This window comes from Patella vulgata, chromosome 3 (genome assembly GCF_932274485.2).
Source record: "Patella vulgata chromosome 3, xgPatVulg1.2, whole genome shotgun sequence".
NCBI classification, from domain to species: Eukaryota; Metazoa; Mollusca; class Gastropoda; family Patellidae; genus Patella; species Patella vulgata.
Genome location: NC_065881.2, coordinates 56,436,560 through 56,451,526, shown reverse-complemented (window position 1 = coordinate 56,451,526; position 14,967 = coordinate 56,436,560). Strand labels below are relative to the sequence as shown.

General features: G+C 37.2%; 1 protein-coding gene across 1 annotated transcript; it reads right to left on the bottom strand.

Moving 5' to 3' along the window:
• Positions 1-3,680: 3,680 nt before the first annotated feature.
• On the bottom strand, positions 3,681-14,195 carry LOC126815498 (carboxypeptidase B). The gene is made up of 11 exons (XM_050541177.2): positions 14,084-14,195; positions 13,551-13,629; positions 12,900-13,033; positions 12,375-12,465; positions 10,306-10,413; positions 9,699-9,806; positions 9,235-9,348; positions 8,139-8,241; positions 6,376-6,578; positions 5,455-5,539; positions 3,681-3,866 (listed from the first exon to the last, which is right to left on the bottom strand). The coding sequence occupies exons 1-11, from the start codon at positions 14,182-14,184 to the stop codon at positions 3,682-3,684; spliced, it is 1,311 nt and encodes a 436-aa protein (XP_050397134.1). The 5' UTR covers positions 14,185-14,195; the 3' UTR covers position 3,681.
• Between the last annotated feature and the right edge of the window lie 772 nt (positions 14,196-14,967).

Here is a 14,967-nt window from a genome sequence, read left to right as displayed (position 1 = left end):
ATATATGAAGGAGCTAGACCATTGATTAACTTATAGAATAATTTTAATTTGTGTCCTCGTCGACTTTCAGCTAATGGAACAAATCCTGTTTCTTTAGAGTTTTGCATGGCTTGTACCTCTAACCGCTCCACAAATAGTCTTTAGTGCATCTAACTGTAAAGTTTCTAATTGTGAAACTAATTTGTTTGAACAATCAGCCCAAATTACGTCAGCATAATCAAAATGTGGTAAAATAAAAGAAGTATAGATGATGTTTAATGATTTTCTATTAAGTCGATATTTTAATGATCTAAAACAATTGATAAGTTTCCCTACTTTATTACAGCTATTATTTATATCGACATCCCATTTGCAATTTGGTTGAAAGTTTAGCCCAAGATGTTTATGCTCCGATACTTCTTTTATTTGCACAGTATCCAAGTACAAGTGTGGTCTAGTTAAATTTATTTTAGTTGAAAAGGTTATTGTTTCAGTTTTTAGGGGTTTGAAAGTTACAAGCCATGTTTTGACCAGTTATTAATAGTTATCAAATCATTATTCAGGATAGCCGCGTCTGCCTGAGGATTCGTTTTTTGTAAATACAGGGAAGTAGCATCTGCAAACAGTCTAATATTCGAGTTAATATCATTTACAATATCATTAATGTATAACAAATAAAAGAGGACCGAGAACCGAGCCCTGTGGGACACCGACAGGGACAATCCTGGGGTCAGAGGAGGCACCACCGTGCTTTCTATTTTTTAAATAATCAATAAAGGAATCAAGCAGCCCCCTCTTACACCAGACGCCCTCGGCTTATGACAGAGTCCAGTGTGCCAAACTCTGTCAAAAGCCTTGCCGATGTCACAGAACACTGCTCTTGTATACGTTCCGTGATCTATGGCTTGACAAAAAGTGTGAGTTAAGTCAATTAGTTGATAGATAGCGCTATCTCCCTTTAAGAAGCCACTTTGAAACGAAGTTAGTATATTGTTTTCACAAAAGAAGTTAAAGACATGCTTATATATGCATTTTTCGAATATTTTTACAACAATGCTTAATCTATAGTTTCCGCATTCATGAGGAGATCCTTTTTTGAAAATTGCTACTACATTTGCTGATTTCCAAATTTCAGGGACTTTTTTTATGAGAAAGGGACAAATTACAATTGTGATTTAAACCACGCCCCTTGACTAAATGACAGACCTGATCAAAAACGCACGTGTTAAACAATTCGGCCATTATTACGCAGGGTGTACTAATTTGGTCAGGGCAACGGCATTTTCGTTTAGTCTACATATTATTTCGTCCGACCACAGGGCCGGCAGAAGCAATTCTTGATTGGGGGGAGGGGGGTACCATCCTAGGACTTTAGGCGAGGGTCCAGAGGCCGCCTAGTGCCCGGTAAGCTTCTGAGGATCTAGAGACTGTTTCTGGCTAATGAAATTACTCAGCAATGTTTCTAAATCCCTTACCATGCAAGCACATTCGATGGTGGCTTCCTGTGATGCTAAACTTGACAAATATATGCATAATAATTCAAAGGTTGTGGACACTCTAGAGGTCACAATTTTTTTTACGATTTTGATGAAACTGACAATGTATGTTTATAACCGAAAGATCTCGACATGTGTAGCTTATGGACCCTCTAGACCTCACAGTTTTTATTTGATTGTCAAAACCGTTCATATATATCACCGTTGCACCATAAATACGGCTGAATTCAAATTTCGTGAAAATCGGACCGAAACTGTCCGACAAAATGGCTGCTACCCTTAAAAGCATATAATACTCAGGTTTTGGACCAGAGGTTCGAATTTTCATCCAATTTTGATATATCCTAAAGGCCCGGGTTCCTTTCAATATTGGCATGTATTGGACCGTAGCTTTCTGGATTATGACCCCTAATTTACGAAATATTACGTTTTTAGCTGGTGGACCCTCTAGGGTTCACCATTTTTATTTTATTTCCAATGTATCACCGTTACATCATAATTATGAATTTCCTGAAAATCAGACCGAAACTTTCAGTCAAATGGTCATGGCTCTCCTTTACGCAAATAGTATAAAAACATGTAATACCAAGGTTGTGGACCATCTAGAGGTCAGATGTTTTATCCGATTATGAACTTCAAACGAGTATCAATAGCTCTTGGATGAGTTCAATTTGCCCCCCCCCCCCCCTGCCTTTTAAGCAAAATGTGAAATATGAATGAAGTTCGTGGACCTTCCTGAGGCTACAATTTTTGTCCGATTCATGAGATAAAGTGAAAACAGAAATTGATATTTCATCTAGTTAGCAAAATAAAGTGCCCGAAATATAATAACACACTAATTTTACTTTTCTTTTAATTGAATACCACGAATTTGTGCTGAATTGACTATAGATTGTCTGGAGTCACTCAACTTTGTGTGACATTTTTCGGGCATCGATTATGTTTTGTGAATGCAGCTTCAACAGTGATTGGATGGTTGGAATTCGGGTCGGCATAGAGTGGGATTTCCGTTGAAACCGATTGGAAACTTTGAAGTTGCTTAATTCACGGGCTAAAAAAGCAGAAAAACGCATTTGCGGAGGTTAAATTTTTAAAATTGTCTTGGATAGTGCAAGGCCCCCATACCCCGCGACGATTGATTGGTTGTTTGGGATTTGGGATTTAGTTAAGTCATCTAAGGTAGGCTATATTGGACCACATTGAAGTATCTGCATTCACGGGATGGTCTAGCAGGAAAACGCGTTTGCTGCAGATAAATTTTCAAACATTCATCGAGCTCGTACGCCTATGCATCACGGGATCATTTTATGTATAGATTTATCTGATATTTTTAGATTTATTTTGATAAAAGGACACCGGCGAAACGTGAAACACCTTTCATAAAAGGCTGCTAATTATTAAAGATTTTAAAAATTTACGTCATGCTCTAAATGTAGAAATAATGAATTTATTTATCGTTGATGTTATACACATTCACTCATCGTCTTCTTTATATATATATTATTAATGGCTTACTTATTCAACAAGGGCGTTACTCAAATATCTATTTTAATTCTAAACATAGGGGCAAAACGGCCTGACAATTAATTTTATTTGCGCAAACCAGTGAGGTGTTACATAGAAATAGAAGATGTTAATACAACCGTCTTAATGCTAGGTTGCCACTATCACGATTCGCGCCAGGAAAACGTGTCTGGGACGGTCAAATTTTCCAAACTATCTTTAAGGCGGGGGGGGGGGGGTCCTACATGGTTAGCTCTGTTCCTTCGCCTCTCGCAGACGACCGTAAAAACACAGGGATCAGTATAGAGCACAATAGGGTTTTCTTCTGATAGCCTACGTTCTAGAAGTCTCACTTCTATGTTATAATCAGACCTTGTTGTATCTAACGGCATAATTACTTGCGTGCAATAGCACGGAGAGAAGAGTACTTGCAGCCAAATTATTGGGGAGTGGGGGGGGGGGACTCACTCCACCGGACCTGGACCAGTTTACATTTATGGAGAGTTGATTTCCGAATATGTCACCAAAAGAAGGGACAGTTTTTAAGCCTTAAAATTATAACAATTTAATATAAATCTGAGACATGTTTCTTTGCAACAATTTAATATTCAGAGGCATAAAATTTCAAGAATGTTTTCTTTTAATCTTTAAAAATTGTTTATGTCTTTAGACAATAGAAGACATTGACATTCCCGTCATTAACTTAATGGTTAAGTGCAATATGAGCAAGCGATTCCCACATCTCTTCACCACTTGGTAAAATCTGATTTGCAGGCAGTCTGAATCCAGTAGCCCAGTCGCTCCCAGCAGGTCGAAGTTCATAGGTCACAGCAAAACTAACCCCTGCACCAACTATTGACCAATCATAAGATCCTCCAGAGGCGTGGTCTAAAATTTAAAAGAAAACCAACAAATAACGTGAAATGAAATCAAAAGTTTTAGCCCCCTACGTTTCTGTCCCAACTGGGCAGCCAACTCCGCACTCGGCAAACCTCGGCAGATTCCGTTAGTGCTAGATGAAGGGTAATGGAATCTGCTGAGGTTTGTCGAGTGCCAACTCCGGGGGCGAAACCGCAATTTTTAGCGAGCCAGCGCCTTTCTCAACGAAACACAAATAACCCTATCAACAAAGGGTGAATTTATGCAATCCAAATTAACAGTATTTCAGTTAATTAAAAGTACAATGCGTCATATAACCCATAATCAGTTTCCGTAGTTAAACAACAAAAATAGTGTTCTTCAGTACGATTAAAACAAAACACGTAGCTCGGTGTTCCTAGGTGGAAATAAAATATCGTTCATGAGTCCGTGAACAATCTTGGCGAAAAACAATATGACGGCATAAAATCATCAAAAGGTAACTGGCTGGAACTTCCGTTGATCGATTTGATTAGTTTTTGGATAACTGCTTTTTAACAATACTACCTTTTATTGTGTTTGATTCCAAAGTGGAGAAGATTACAGGATTTTTTAAAAAGTTGTCGGAAATACAAGTCTTACCGAAAGTAGCGACGCAAAATATATTTGTGATATTTTTAGTTATTTTTCCCATGATAAAGTTGACTAAAAAGTGTAGTTTGACACATCAAACAGAGTGATTTTTTAGAAAAGAAAAGTATCCGAGCGGGGCGATCAAAATAAATTTATGTTAGCTCTTTAAAGCTTGATAGATACAAATATCGTCTTTACGTTTTTAGAAAATAAAGGATATGCTGATTGCACCTTCTGAGGTTTTATAGTATTTTATTTACATGGAATATATTGGACATTCAGTAGTGCGAATAATTGGACATTTCTTGTGTCCCACCATATCGAGTAAAGTTAATTTATAAAAGCAATTCTTTGAAGTAAGATATGGATCTGTTTATGTTTTAATGACCATTCGAGCGAAGCGATGTGAATTTCTTTTCTTAATAATATACATTTGAAATTTAAAAAAAGATCTTTCTACGTACTGAATCTTTTTTTTCTATTTTAGCTCTACTTACAATTTCCCAAACCCGAACAAAACAACCATTTCCTACTCTTCGACGGATAAGAATTGTTTGGGGAATTGTAGTATTATGGATAAATATATGAAGAATATAGGTATTACCTTTTTTTACATGGACTATAATAATGATAGTTTTGTAGACAGTGTAAATTCCGAGAGACATTTTTATTGTATACAGTGAAGATATTGCACCCCCTACTATCCGCACCTATAAAAGTCTATCCTTGCCTTTTAATATGACCGATTCCCTTATGCATAAATAATACTAGTAAAAGTAAAAATAATGCATCATGCCACTTGTCTGAGGTAATGGCCCAGCAAAGGGTTACGTCACTGTCTTGACCCCCCCCCCCCTTCTTACTTAACAAAAGCCGCCCCAAACACACATTATATATCGGTAATTTTGCATAAATGTTGCTTGAAAAGTTGAAATCTGATAACCTTAATCGCATTACATTCATAGAAATAAACCATTATACTTACATAAAAGTTCTCCTGGTGTCCCAACTGTGAAATATTTATTATGCACATTATATAGTTTATCTCTTGCAGCATTAGATACTGAGGTCTAAAAACAAAACCGAATGTTAAAAAGACATTATAATGATTTGAATGGGGTATACCATCCTACTTTTCTGCACCAACAGGGACAATGAAGACGAGCATACGCCACAGAGTATGCTATGAGGGACATTTTGCTCTGACATCAATTAAATTCCAACTGTCCAGAGATCTTTTACACCCAATCCGAACGACCAGACAATTCCCTGCCAGGCTATCCGTCCGACAGCACGCTAGAAACTCTCTGGTAACGTTCTTGACCAAGATCGGGATCGAAACCCGGACCCTCTGGTTAGTTAGCCAGTGCGTTACTCTCTGAGCCACAGTGGCCCCCAACCTCCCATATAACCTAAATATTGTATTCCTGTATGGACGGATCTGTCAGAACTATCTAAAGATGCATAATGGAAGATGTAAACTGATAAGTTAAAACCCTACTTTACAATACTCCTTTTCTTACCCCCTTCTCTATGTTTGGGGTAATTTGAAGAAGGGTTCGCGCAAACGCGGCTGTCGAGTCAAAATTCCTTTCCGATCTATTTCACACGCGACGGCAGAAATAAATCACTGTTTCAGTCTCACAATGGCTTATATTTTAATCACATTGAAACACATTATAAAAAAATACCCCAAAACTACAGGTATAAGCAAAAGTGTAATTCAATGATACTTGCAATATGGCCGGTGTTAGATGATTTAGTACTATCAAATTAAGCTGTTAGAGGATTTAGTACTATCAAATTAAATTTACAATATGACCAATTTTAGAGGGTTTATTACTGTCAAATTAAATTTACAATATGACCAGTGTTAGAGGGTTAAGTACTATAAAATTAAACTTACAATATGACCGGTGTTAGAAGGTTTAGTACCATCAAATCCATACGGTGTCAAAATCATCTGTGAGTAGGAATGAATTGAAATAAAAGCACTAAGACGGTCTTTGATTTCATTTACTTTGTCACGAATATTCATGGATTCGGGTTCAGAAAAGGCACCAGTTCCAGGGTAGGTATCAGCAGTACAAGAAGAACTCACACCAGTTGCTGTAACAAAACAGTATCATATTATAATTAAGTAACCCGAACAGACATTCTTCAGGCCGATTCTATAGATTTATATATGATGTGCATTAATGAATAAGGCGAATTTGTGAATTGCAGAATAATCTGAGATATTGAATTAGGGATGCAAACGACTGATATATGACGGTATATCATATAATTTACTTGACTTGGCCAAAGATACTGGATAATCAACTACATAAAAAAACAAACTCCCGGTTACACATGGGCAATGGAACTTTTCGTCAAATATTGACAACGGTCACAGACAATGAGGTTCTAGGTGACCGAGACTAAGTGATTCGTAGCTTTAAATTTCAATAGAATTCACCCTTTGACTTGTAAAACGATGTCCTAAAATAATGTACAGAAGTTACTATGGCTCGGTGACAAGAACAATAATAGCCTTATTATGAATAATTGATAAGCAAATGCTAATTTTGATACATTTCAAGGACGTTTTAACATAACGACTTTTATAATAGCAATTAAAATGGTCTGACGTTTGGTACATGGCAGTACGACCTCGAACACTACTGTGATGATCCTAGTCAAATAGTTAAGCAAACTTGAAAAAAAAAAAAAAAAAAAAAAACTCTGACAACAACTCTGAAATTACATGAATTCGATGAAACAACTCCGCGGAAAATTGATGTGCATTTCCATCAAGTTTGAAAAAAAATATCTCAGAACCACGTTCTTACTCTATACGAATAATTAATGAAGACAACAGAATATCACATTACCAAGTGAGTGTGGATATAACTCATCGCCTGTACAGAAACAACCACGGTCACTATTACCGGTTAAATGCAATGGTATAGGCCAACAGTGTACAGTAACACGGTCCTAAACAAAACAAGATATGGCTTTATATGAATGCCAGGTCGTCCACATGCAAAGTCGTCCATAGAGTTTGATATGATTTTTTTTTGTTTAATTTTGGGATGGAGAAATACGTTGATTGAGTCACCCACACGACATAGTTTACTTTCGGGACAATTAGCTATTTCTTCCATACAATTAAAGTGTGTACGAGTCAAGTATTGGTTGTGGACGACTTAACCATTAGATGTATACGAGTCAAGTATTAGTTGTGGACGACATCACCAATAGTTGTGGACAGTATCAATGCCTTGTGGACGACTCCACCAACGGTTGTTGACTTAAACTGTCGACGACCTTGCTTGTGGACGACTTGACTGGTACCCTTTTATATAACCTTGCCATTTCATATGCGAAATTATGAATACCTATGGATTTTAGGCATTTGAAAGGTTACTTGAATAGGATGAACAGGGATAACACAAAAATGGAAGGCCCAGAACTTACGTCAACACTATGCGAAATACTGAATACCTATGAAATTAAGGAAGTTTAACAAATATTTAACGGAATAAACTGGGATAATACAAACACGGTTCCAGAACTTACTCCCCCACTATGAGGAATTACGAATACCTATGAAATTAGGGAAGTTTAAAGGTTATTTTAATGGAATAAGCAGGGATAATACAAGAATGAAAGGGTTACAGAACTTACTTCCCCACATGGCATCAAAGTTTCTGTTTAAATCTACACCATAATAACCATTACAGTTGCCAGTTGTAAACCTTCGTCTATTTTTACGCCACAGTCTATTACTCTATAATAGTATAGAAAGTTTTCTCTCAATTACACAAAGCATTCTCTCAATTACACAAAGCATTTTCTCAATTACACAAAGCATTCTCTCAATTATGCAAAGCATTTTCTCAATTACACAAAGCCTTATCGTATTTACACAAATCTTTCTCTCGATTATTTCACACAATTCCTAGGTCCCACTGGGAAAAATACATCGTCGATGTGGAAATAAACAAATTATCTCCCGATGGAACATTCCCGAGGCAAACGTGCTCAGTGAGACCTAGGCATTGAAATGATGGCCGATTCAAATAGAAATGTACTTTATGCAAAATTCAGCCAATCAGCGTCATGGGAAGAATGGACTTTTCAACCCTCGCCGAAATATTCGGGGATACAATCCCGAGATCGGGAAAGAGTCATCGAAGGGTCGCCGAACATTCGCCGAGGATTCAAATATCCTTGAAGGTCCCCTGATACTTCCCCGAGACACCGCCTGGGGAAAAATGTTTCGCGGAATTTCCATGAACGCATCCCCGAGCTTCCCCGTGGATCTTGAAAGCTCTGGGGATGCCTCCCCAGCTTGTTTTCCCGACAAAACGTCGGGAACCCATCGAGAAAAATTTGATTACAATTAGATTACAAGTTAGCTTCGTTCAATTTTGTTCTGATTTTTACACTACATTGTAACCAAGCACACGAGTTCTACTTTTATATACCAGCCAATCATATTCCAACCCCAAATCCAACAAAATCTTTCGTATTTGCTTGCGTTTCTAAAATTCCCCAAATTCACCACAAAATGTAGCCCTGCATACAACCAAAAATACTTTGACGAACAAGTCCATGCTTTTGGAATATGGACATCAAACAAAATAATATGCCAGATTGTGAACAACATGAAAACTAAAAAAACAAAAACTAGTTGATTTTGACGGAGCTGTAAATAAAAGTTCGGTTATCAAAATGATTGAATGTTGATTTCAATAGCGAAAAGAAAGAAAATACATACCGTACTAGAACGGGTATATTCATAACCGTCTGGGTTGGCTGCAGGAACAATAACCCAATCAAACTGGTTTAATAACTCTGTGGCTGTACTCTCACTGTTGTAGTTTGCCAATAACTTTATAAATACGATAAAACATTCAATAGTTGGATGGAAAATATAAAGATTGATAAATGGGCCAACCAGCAAAGTTGCGCGAGATCTTCATAAAGGCAGCCATTGTTTGATTGCTGTAACGTTTTGAACATGATTTTTTAACATCTTTCAGAAATATCCTGTTCGGATTATAAGATAATTCGAATAAATAATAGTATTTCGCATAAATGATGGCTTGAAAAGTGTTTACAAGACTGTGGTGTACATAATTAATCAGGAATTATGGCAATAAATCTAAAAAGGGCAATTGCGCGATTTAGGTTGACCGTATCAGAATCTTCAAATTAAATTTTGGGTTTGATATAACTTACCCGATCTATAAAGTAAAGACAAACGGCTGGACTTATCCATTCTCTTGCATGTATACCGCATTCCATAAAGATAGCCTGTTTGGTAGAACCTATTCCATTGGTTGAAAGCTAAAATATTAAAACTTGCATTAGCACTATGTTGTGGTTGGTTAAACGTGTGCAACTAGATCGGTTAATAATCCAAAGCGTTATGATCAACTACCAAACGCCAGTTGTTTTTTTATTAAATAAAGGGAAAAACTTTCCACTAAACCAAATCATGACCAAAGGCCGCAAATGAAAAGATCCATAGTTTGATAGTATTGGCCAACACAATGATGGAACGTATGATGTCCTTCCCTTACTTTATCTCAAAAAAAGTACCCCTCCCCCCAACCCACAAAAACAACCCAAACCAACAGGTCAGTGCAACTCCCTTTTATCGGACTGTAAGTACCGGCTGTGAAAAGATCCATAGTTTGGTAATATTGGCCAACACAATGAGGGAATGTATGACATTCTTCCCTTACTTTTTCTAAAAAAAAAATTACCCCCCCCCCCCAAAAAAAAAAGAAAAGAAAATTAAAAAAAATACCGGTTGTGTATACTGTCCAGGATATATACTTACAGTTATGTAAGAAACATCTCTATTATCATGTGTTTTATGAGGCGTAACACCAACATCTGGTACCAGACTGGGATAAGTACTTTTAAATGTGTTCAAATAATTCTGAATCTAAAGGAAAAAGAAGAAAAGAAAAACCGCGTCATAAAGTCATACAGAATAGTAGTTTCTGTGACCTAAAAAAACATTTTAACCAAATATGCATATACCTTGACTCAAGTGAAGAGACTAACAGAATCATGACTAATAATTGTATAAGCATTATGTCCTCCAGGATTCATCACATCACAGACGTCTATTGCCCAGCTTGTCGGTCTAATGTGGTGAGTGACACAACAATGGGGGTTACCGGTGGGGTCACAGTAGAACCGACCACCTTTAATCTGTTCTATAATAACAGCTAAACAGCAAACATTTTCAGATATTTTATTTAATTTGAAACACTGTTTCTGGTGATGAAGATGTTCACAGTGTAAGACCCGCCGTACACGAGCAAAGAAAATTTGACAAATTTCTTTGACGGTCTCTTCAAATTTTCTTTGACCGTGTACGAAGGCAGCAAATAAATTTGACGATCACAGCGCCACTTCACATGGTTGGTCGGAACTGTGATGGAACCGCATTCATAGAACAAAAATAAACCCACTTGTGTACAGAAAATTCAGAATACTGATTTCCCAGCGTGATTACGATGCCTTTGACGCGTAGAAAAGCGGCCATGCGTTGTGGAATAGGTGTCCTGTTGTTGATGCGGTATCAGCACGATTACACCCGGCAACAACATCAAAATCGCAGATGGCGGGTCAAGCCATGGGCCACGGAATCGAGGAGGGAGGCACGGTGGTTAGGAACGAATTTAATTCCTGAGTTACGGGAAACTGATCCAGAAAATTTCAAGAACTTCATGAGAATGGAGACAGAAACATATGACGAAGTACTGCAATTGGTACAACCACTGATCACTAAACAAGATACAGTGATGCGGAATTCAATCAAAGCTAAGGATAAACTGAGTGTCAAAAAATGAAAGTGAAATCATTAGATGCGTGCGCAGATTTGTGGCAAATTTATTTGACGGCCTATCGTACACGAGCATAAGTTCCAAATCTTTGACACATTTATTTGACGAAAAGCTATGCATGCCAGCTTTTGTCAAATCTCATATGGCAAATGAAAATGTGGCAAATTTCGGAGATTTGTCAAAGAAAATTTGCTCGTGTACGACGGGCTTTAATGGTAGCAGGACTTCTTGCTGTCCCTTCTAGTCATAATTTGCACTTGCAGCAAATGTAAACTATGTTTGCCTTTCCCTAAGAGTTAGGAATAAACCGCGCCTTAAGTTGAGTGTTTGCCATTTTGCAATCACGTGTAATAAATTGACACCACTGACTCATTGTGAGCTTCCAGTCATATAATTTATTATCCAGTTGTATAATCTGAAATAACGAAGATACAAATATGCTCCTAAAACACTGAATTGTACAAAGAACATAAATATAAATAGCTCATCGTTCGGATGGGACGAAAAACCGAGGTCCCGTATACACATTGGCGTGCACGTAAACGATCCCTTGGCAGTTGGATATAAGAGTATGTCGTAGCGCCGCTGTCCGGGCAAAAGTTCCCTCATAGCACACTGTATGGCGTATGCCCGTCTTCATTAGCTCAGGTTAGGAGCAGAACAGTAGGACGTTAAACTCCATTTCATTTCATATCATTGCCCAGACAGCGGCACTACGGCCTACTCATATCGAATTCCAAACGTCATGGGATCTTTGACGTGCACGCCAATGTGTACACGGGACCAAGGTTTTTCGTCAGCCCTCCGTCCTGCATCACTGACACGCCGGAAAAACTTGGATGAACTTTCTCGGCCAATGTAGGGATCGAGCACCCGACCTCCAGTCTAGCGAGCCAGCGTCTTGCCAACTTGGCCACCGTGACTCCCTATGGTGTAGCTCTCGTGGTGATGAGAAAAATATTTTCGCTTTAAAACAAAATTAACACACTGAGTCTGAAAGAAAATAATCTTAGGGAATAATAATATAGTGGGTCCCTATGCCAACACTTACGGTAGCATAACTGTGATATTGTGCATTATTAACAATGTACTGGGTTGTTGCAGCTCTACTTTGTGTTTGTGGTTCAGGAGTATCCATCATTCTACAAAAAACAGTTAGTAGGTATGTTAAAAAAAAATATCATATTTTTCTGTGTCTTGTTCACAAGATATTAAACCGAAATACGACGAGAAATCCAAACATTATAATCGAAAGATTCTAAATATAGATGGGTTTCTCCCAATGAAAGATTCCATCTAGTTTTAGAAAATTCAACCTACCAAAAGTATGTGGACAGAAAGATAAATCCGCGAAACGCCTTCGAAATTTGCGACCGGCAAAATTTGAAATTTGATGGGGTATTTCAACACGCCCTTAGAAAACACATTGAGTTTTAGGAAATATTCTGAATTTTACAGTGTCCCCAATTATGACCCATTTATCAACCCCAAGTCGTTTTAAAAAAGTGTGAACAGATGACAGCCATTAATGGTATCATTTTTATTACTGTGTGCGTTGATTCTGTTTAGAACTTACTCTTGTACGTCTTCGTGAAGAACATTTGGATGACCTCCAGCATTTTTAAGAATGCCCATGACATCATTAAACTTATCTGGAGAAATTCTAAAAACGGCCTGGTGGTTGAGGAGGGGATCTATCCAGAAATCAGACTGCAAAGAATAAAAAAATACCAGTTAGAGATTCCAAATAAGTGTCAGCTACCGTTCGGAGAAAAAAACCTACTGAAATAGGGTTGTTCGTCTGTCTGACGATTCAAAATGTTCATTAGGCGAATTTCATGACTGAATTCGATTCTGCTTAAGCTAAACAGAAATAAGCAGTTGGTTTGTCCATGGTTTGGAACACGATAACTTTGTTTTAATTGAGTAATGTGACTAAGTTCGACTAATAAGCGATTTGATGGGTAGATCTTTTATGAAAAAGATAAATGTGCAATTTATAATAAACTGTTGTTATTTGAGCTGTTTGCTGATAGCTAATGAAAAGTGACCTGCATTTGTCACCCGGGGAATAAATATTTCAAAATGGACTAAAGTGGAAAAGTATGACTGTCCATCATCAACGTAAATTAAAAATGGCTGCACAGTGCAAATACTCTTGCACCTTAGTAAAATATGAAAAATCGTATCCTACTTCCTTCTGTTAAGTAATAACTTAAATTCTTACCCCTTCGATGCCACTTTCAACTTGTTCTAACGCCTCTAACTGTTGTTTTGTTGTTGGTGTCATGGACAATAGTTTGTGACTGAAAAAAACCCCAGATACTTTAACTTATAAACAGGTTTCTAAAATCTTCAAATAGTGCGATAAAAATAAAACATTTGAATTAAATCTCGAGGCAATGAACAATGATAACTTAAAGTGTATTTAAATCTTATTTGTGTAAGTAATGGGTTTTGACAACAAGTAAATTAGAAGGTATGTAACATTATTTTACTCTACTGTGTACTAGTATTATCAGCTCGATTCTTCGTTTTTACCCACCACGCCCACCCAAAAAACCCAAACAACCCAAACAAACAAAATCCAACACCAAACTCCATGAAAATTGACTACAAAAAAGGTGATACCATATCGCATCACAGAGTGAAACACATAGTGTTAGATTCCATGAATTTTCATATTTTAAAGCCATTAGATAATTTAGTAAATGATTTATATGATATAAAACAACTAATGGATTATATTTATCGTCTTACTTCCTGTATCCAGATCCTTCGGGATCATTCTTTTCCTGGTTCTCGGTCGGCAAGGCACACGCCACCGCCAACGCAACAGCGAAAATTAATGTCCCCTTCATTTTCCACCCAGTTCTCATAGATTTTGGTCTGTAGCAAATATACATATATATATACTATACGTAGAAGTAATTAAACCACTTAGCTAAGGTTTGCTAAAACACTTAATCGACTTAAGGGACACTGGCAAATTTATTGTGGGTATAAAGGGTTATTTCGGATTAATCTTTATCAACATCGCGCACCAAAACCTTCTATAAACGAGGATGCACAAATAATAACTGAGTGTGAAATATTCAGATATTACCGTCATCCCTTGGCTACACTGGATATTTTATAAAACTCATTCTCATACTGATTTTCTTTTTCGTTGGCTCTGTGTGTGTAATGGTGTGTGTGTATAAAAGGTATAAATTCGGGTGCTTTATAAATAGTATAATATACCCTATCTCACGCGCAACACTCTTTATGTGCTTTTCTAATAGAAACAGTGATACTGATTCAAGGTATACAATTATCAAATTGCCGTATGGGCTAATCCAATGTATTACATTGTCGCTTTAGCGACGAATGATTTAATTGACGAATGATTACGTGTAACCATAAATTTCAATTTCTTCGGCAATGGGGCAAATAAGTTAAAAGCATGTTCAATTTAAATGATGAAGAGTTTTCTTTGTTGTATTACAATGCTAGAGTATGGTTTTCGAAGATTTAATGGGAGAACATTTCTATTACCGCATCAATATTGAAGCCCAGTAAGAGGCTTGAGCTATGAGATATATGTTTCAAGTCTGCTCTCAGACTGACTAAAAGTGGTCGTCTATAATTCATATCTACTCAAA

Bases quoted from the DNA above. Each gene is read 5' to 3' on its own strand.
- LOC126815498 (XM_050541177.2), bottom strand. From the start codon at position 14,184: ATGAAGGGGACATTAATTTTCGCTGTTGCGTTGGCGGTGGCGTGTGCC. The intron at 9,807-10,305 runs GTAAGTATATAT...TTAATATTTTAG, and splicing joins GAGATGTTTCTTACATAACT to CTTTCAACCAATGGAATAGG. The intron at 5,540-6,375 runs GTAAGTTTAATT...TTTTGTTTTTAG, and splicing joins CTTCTAACACCGGTCATATT to ACCTCAGTATCTAATGCTGC.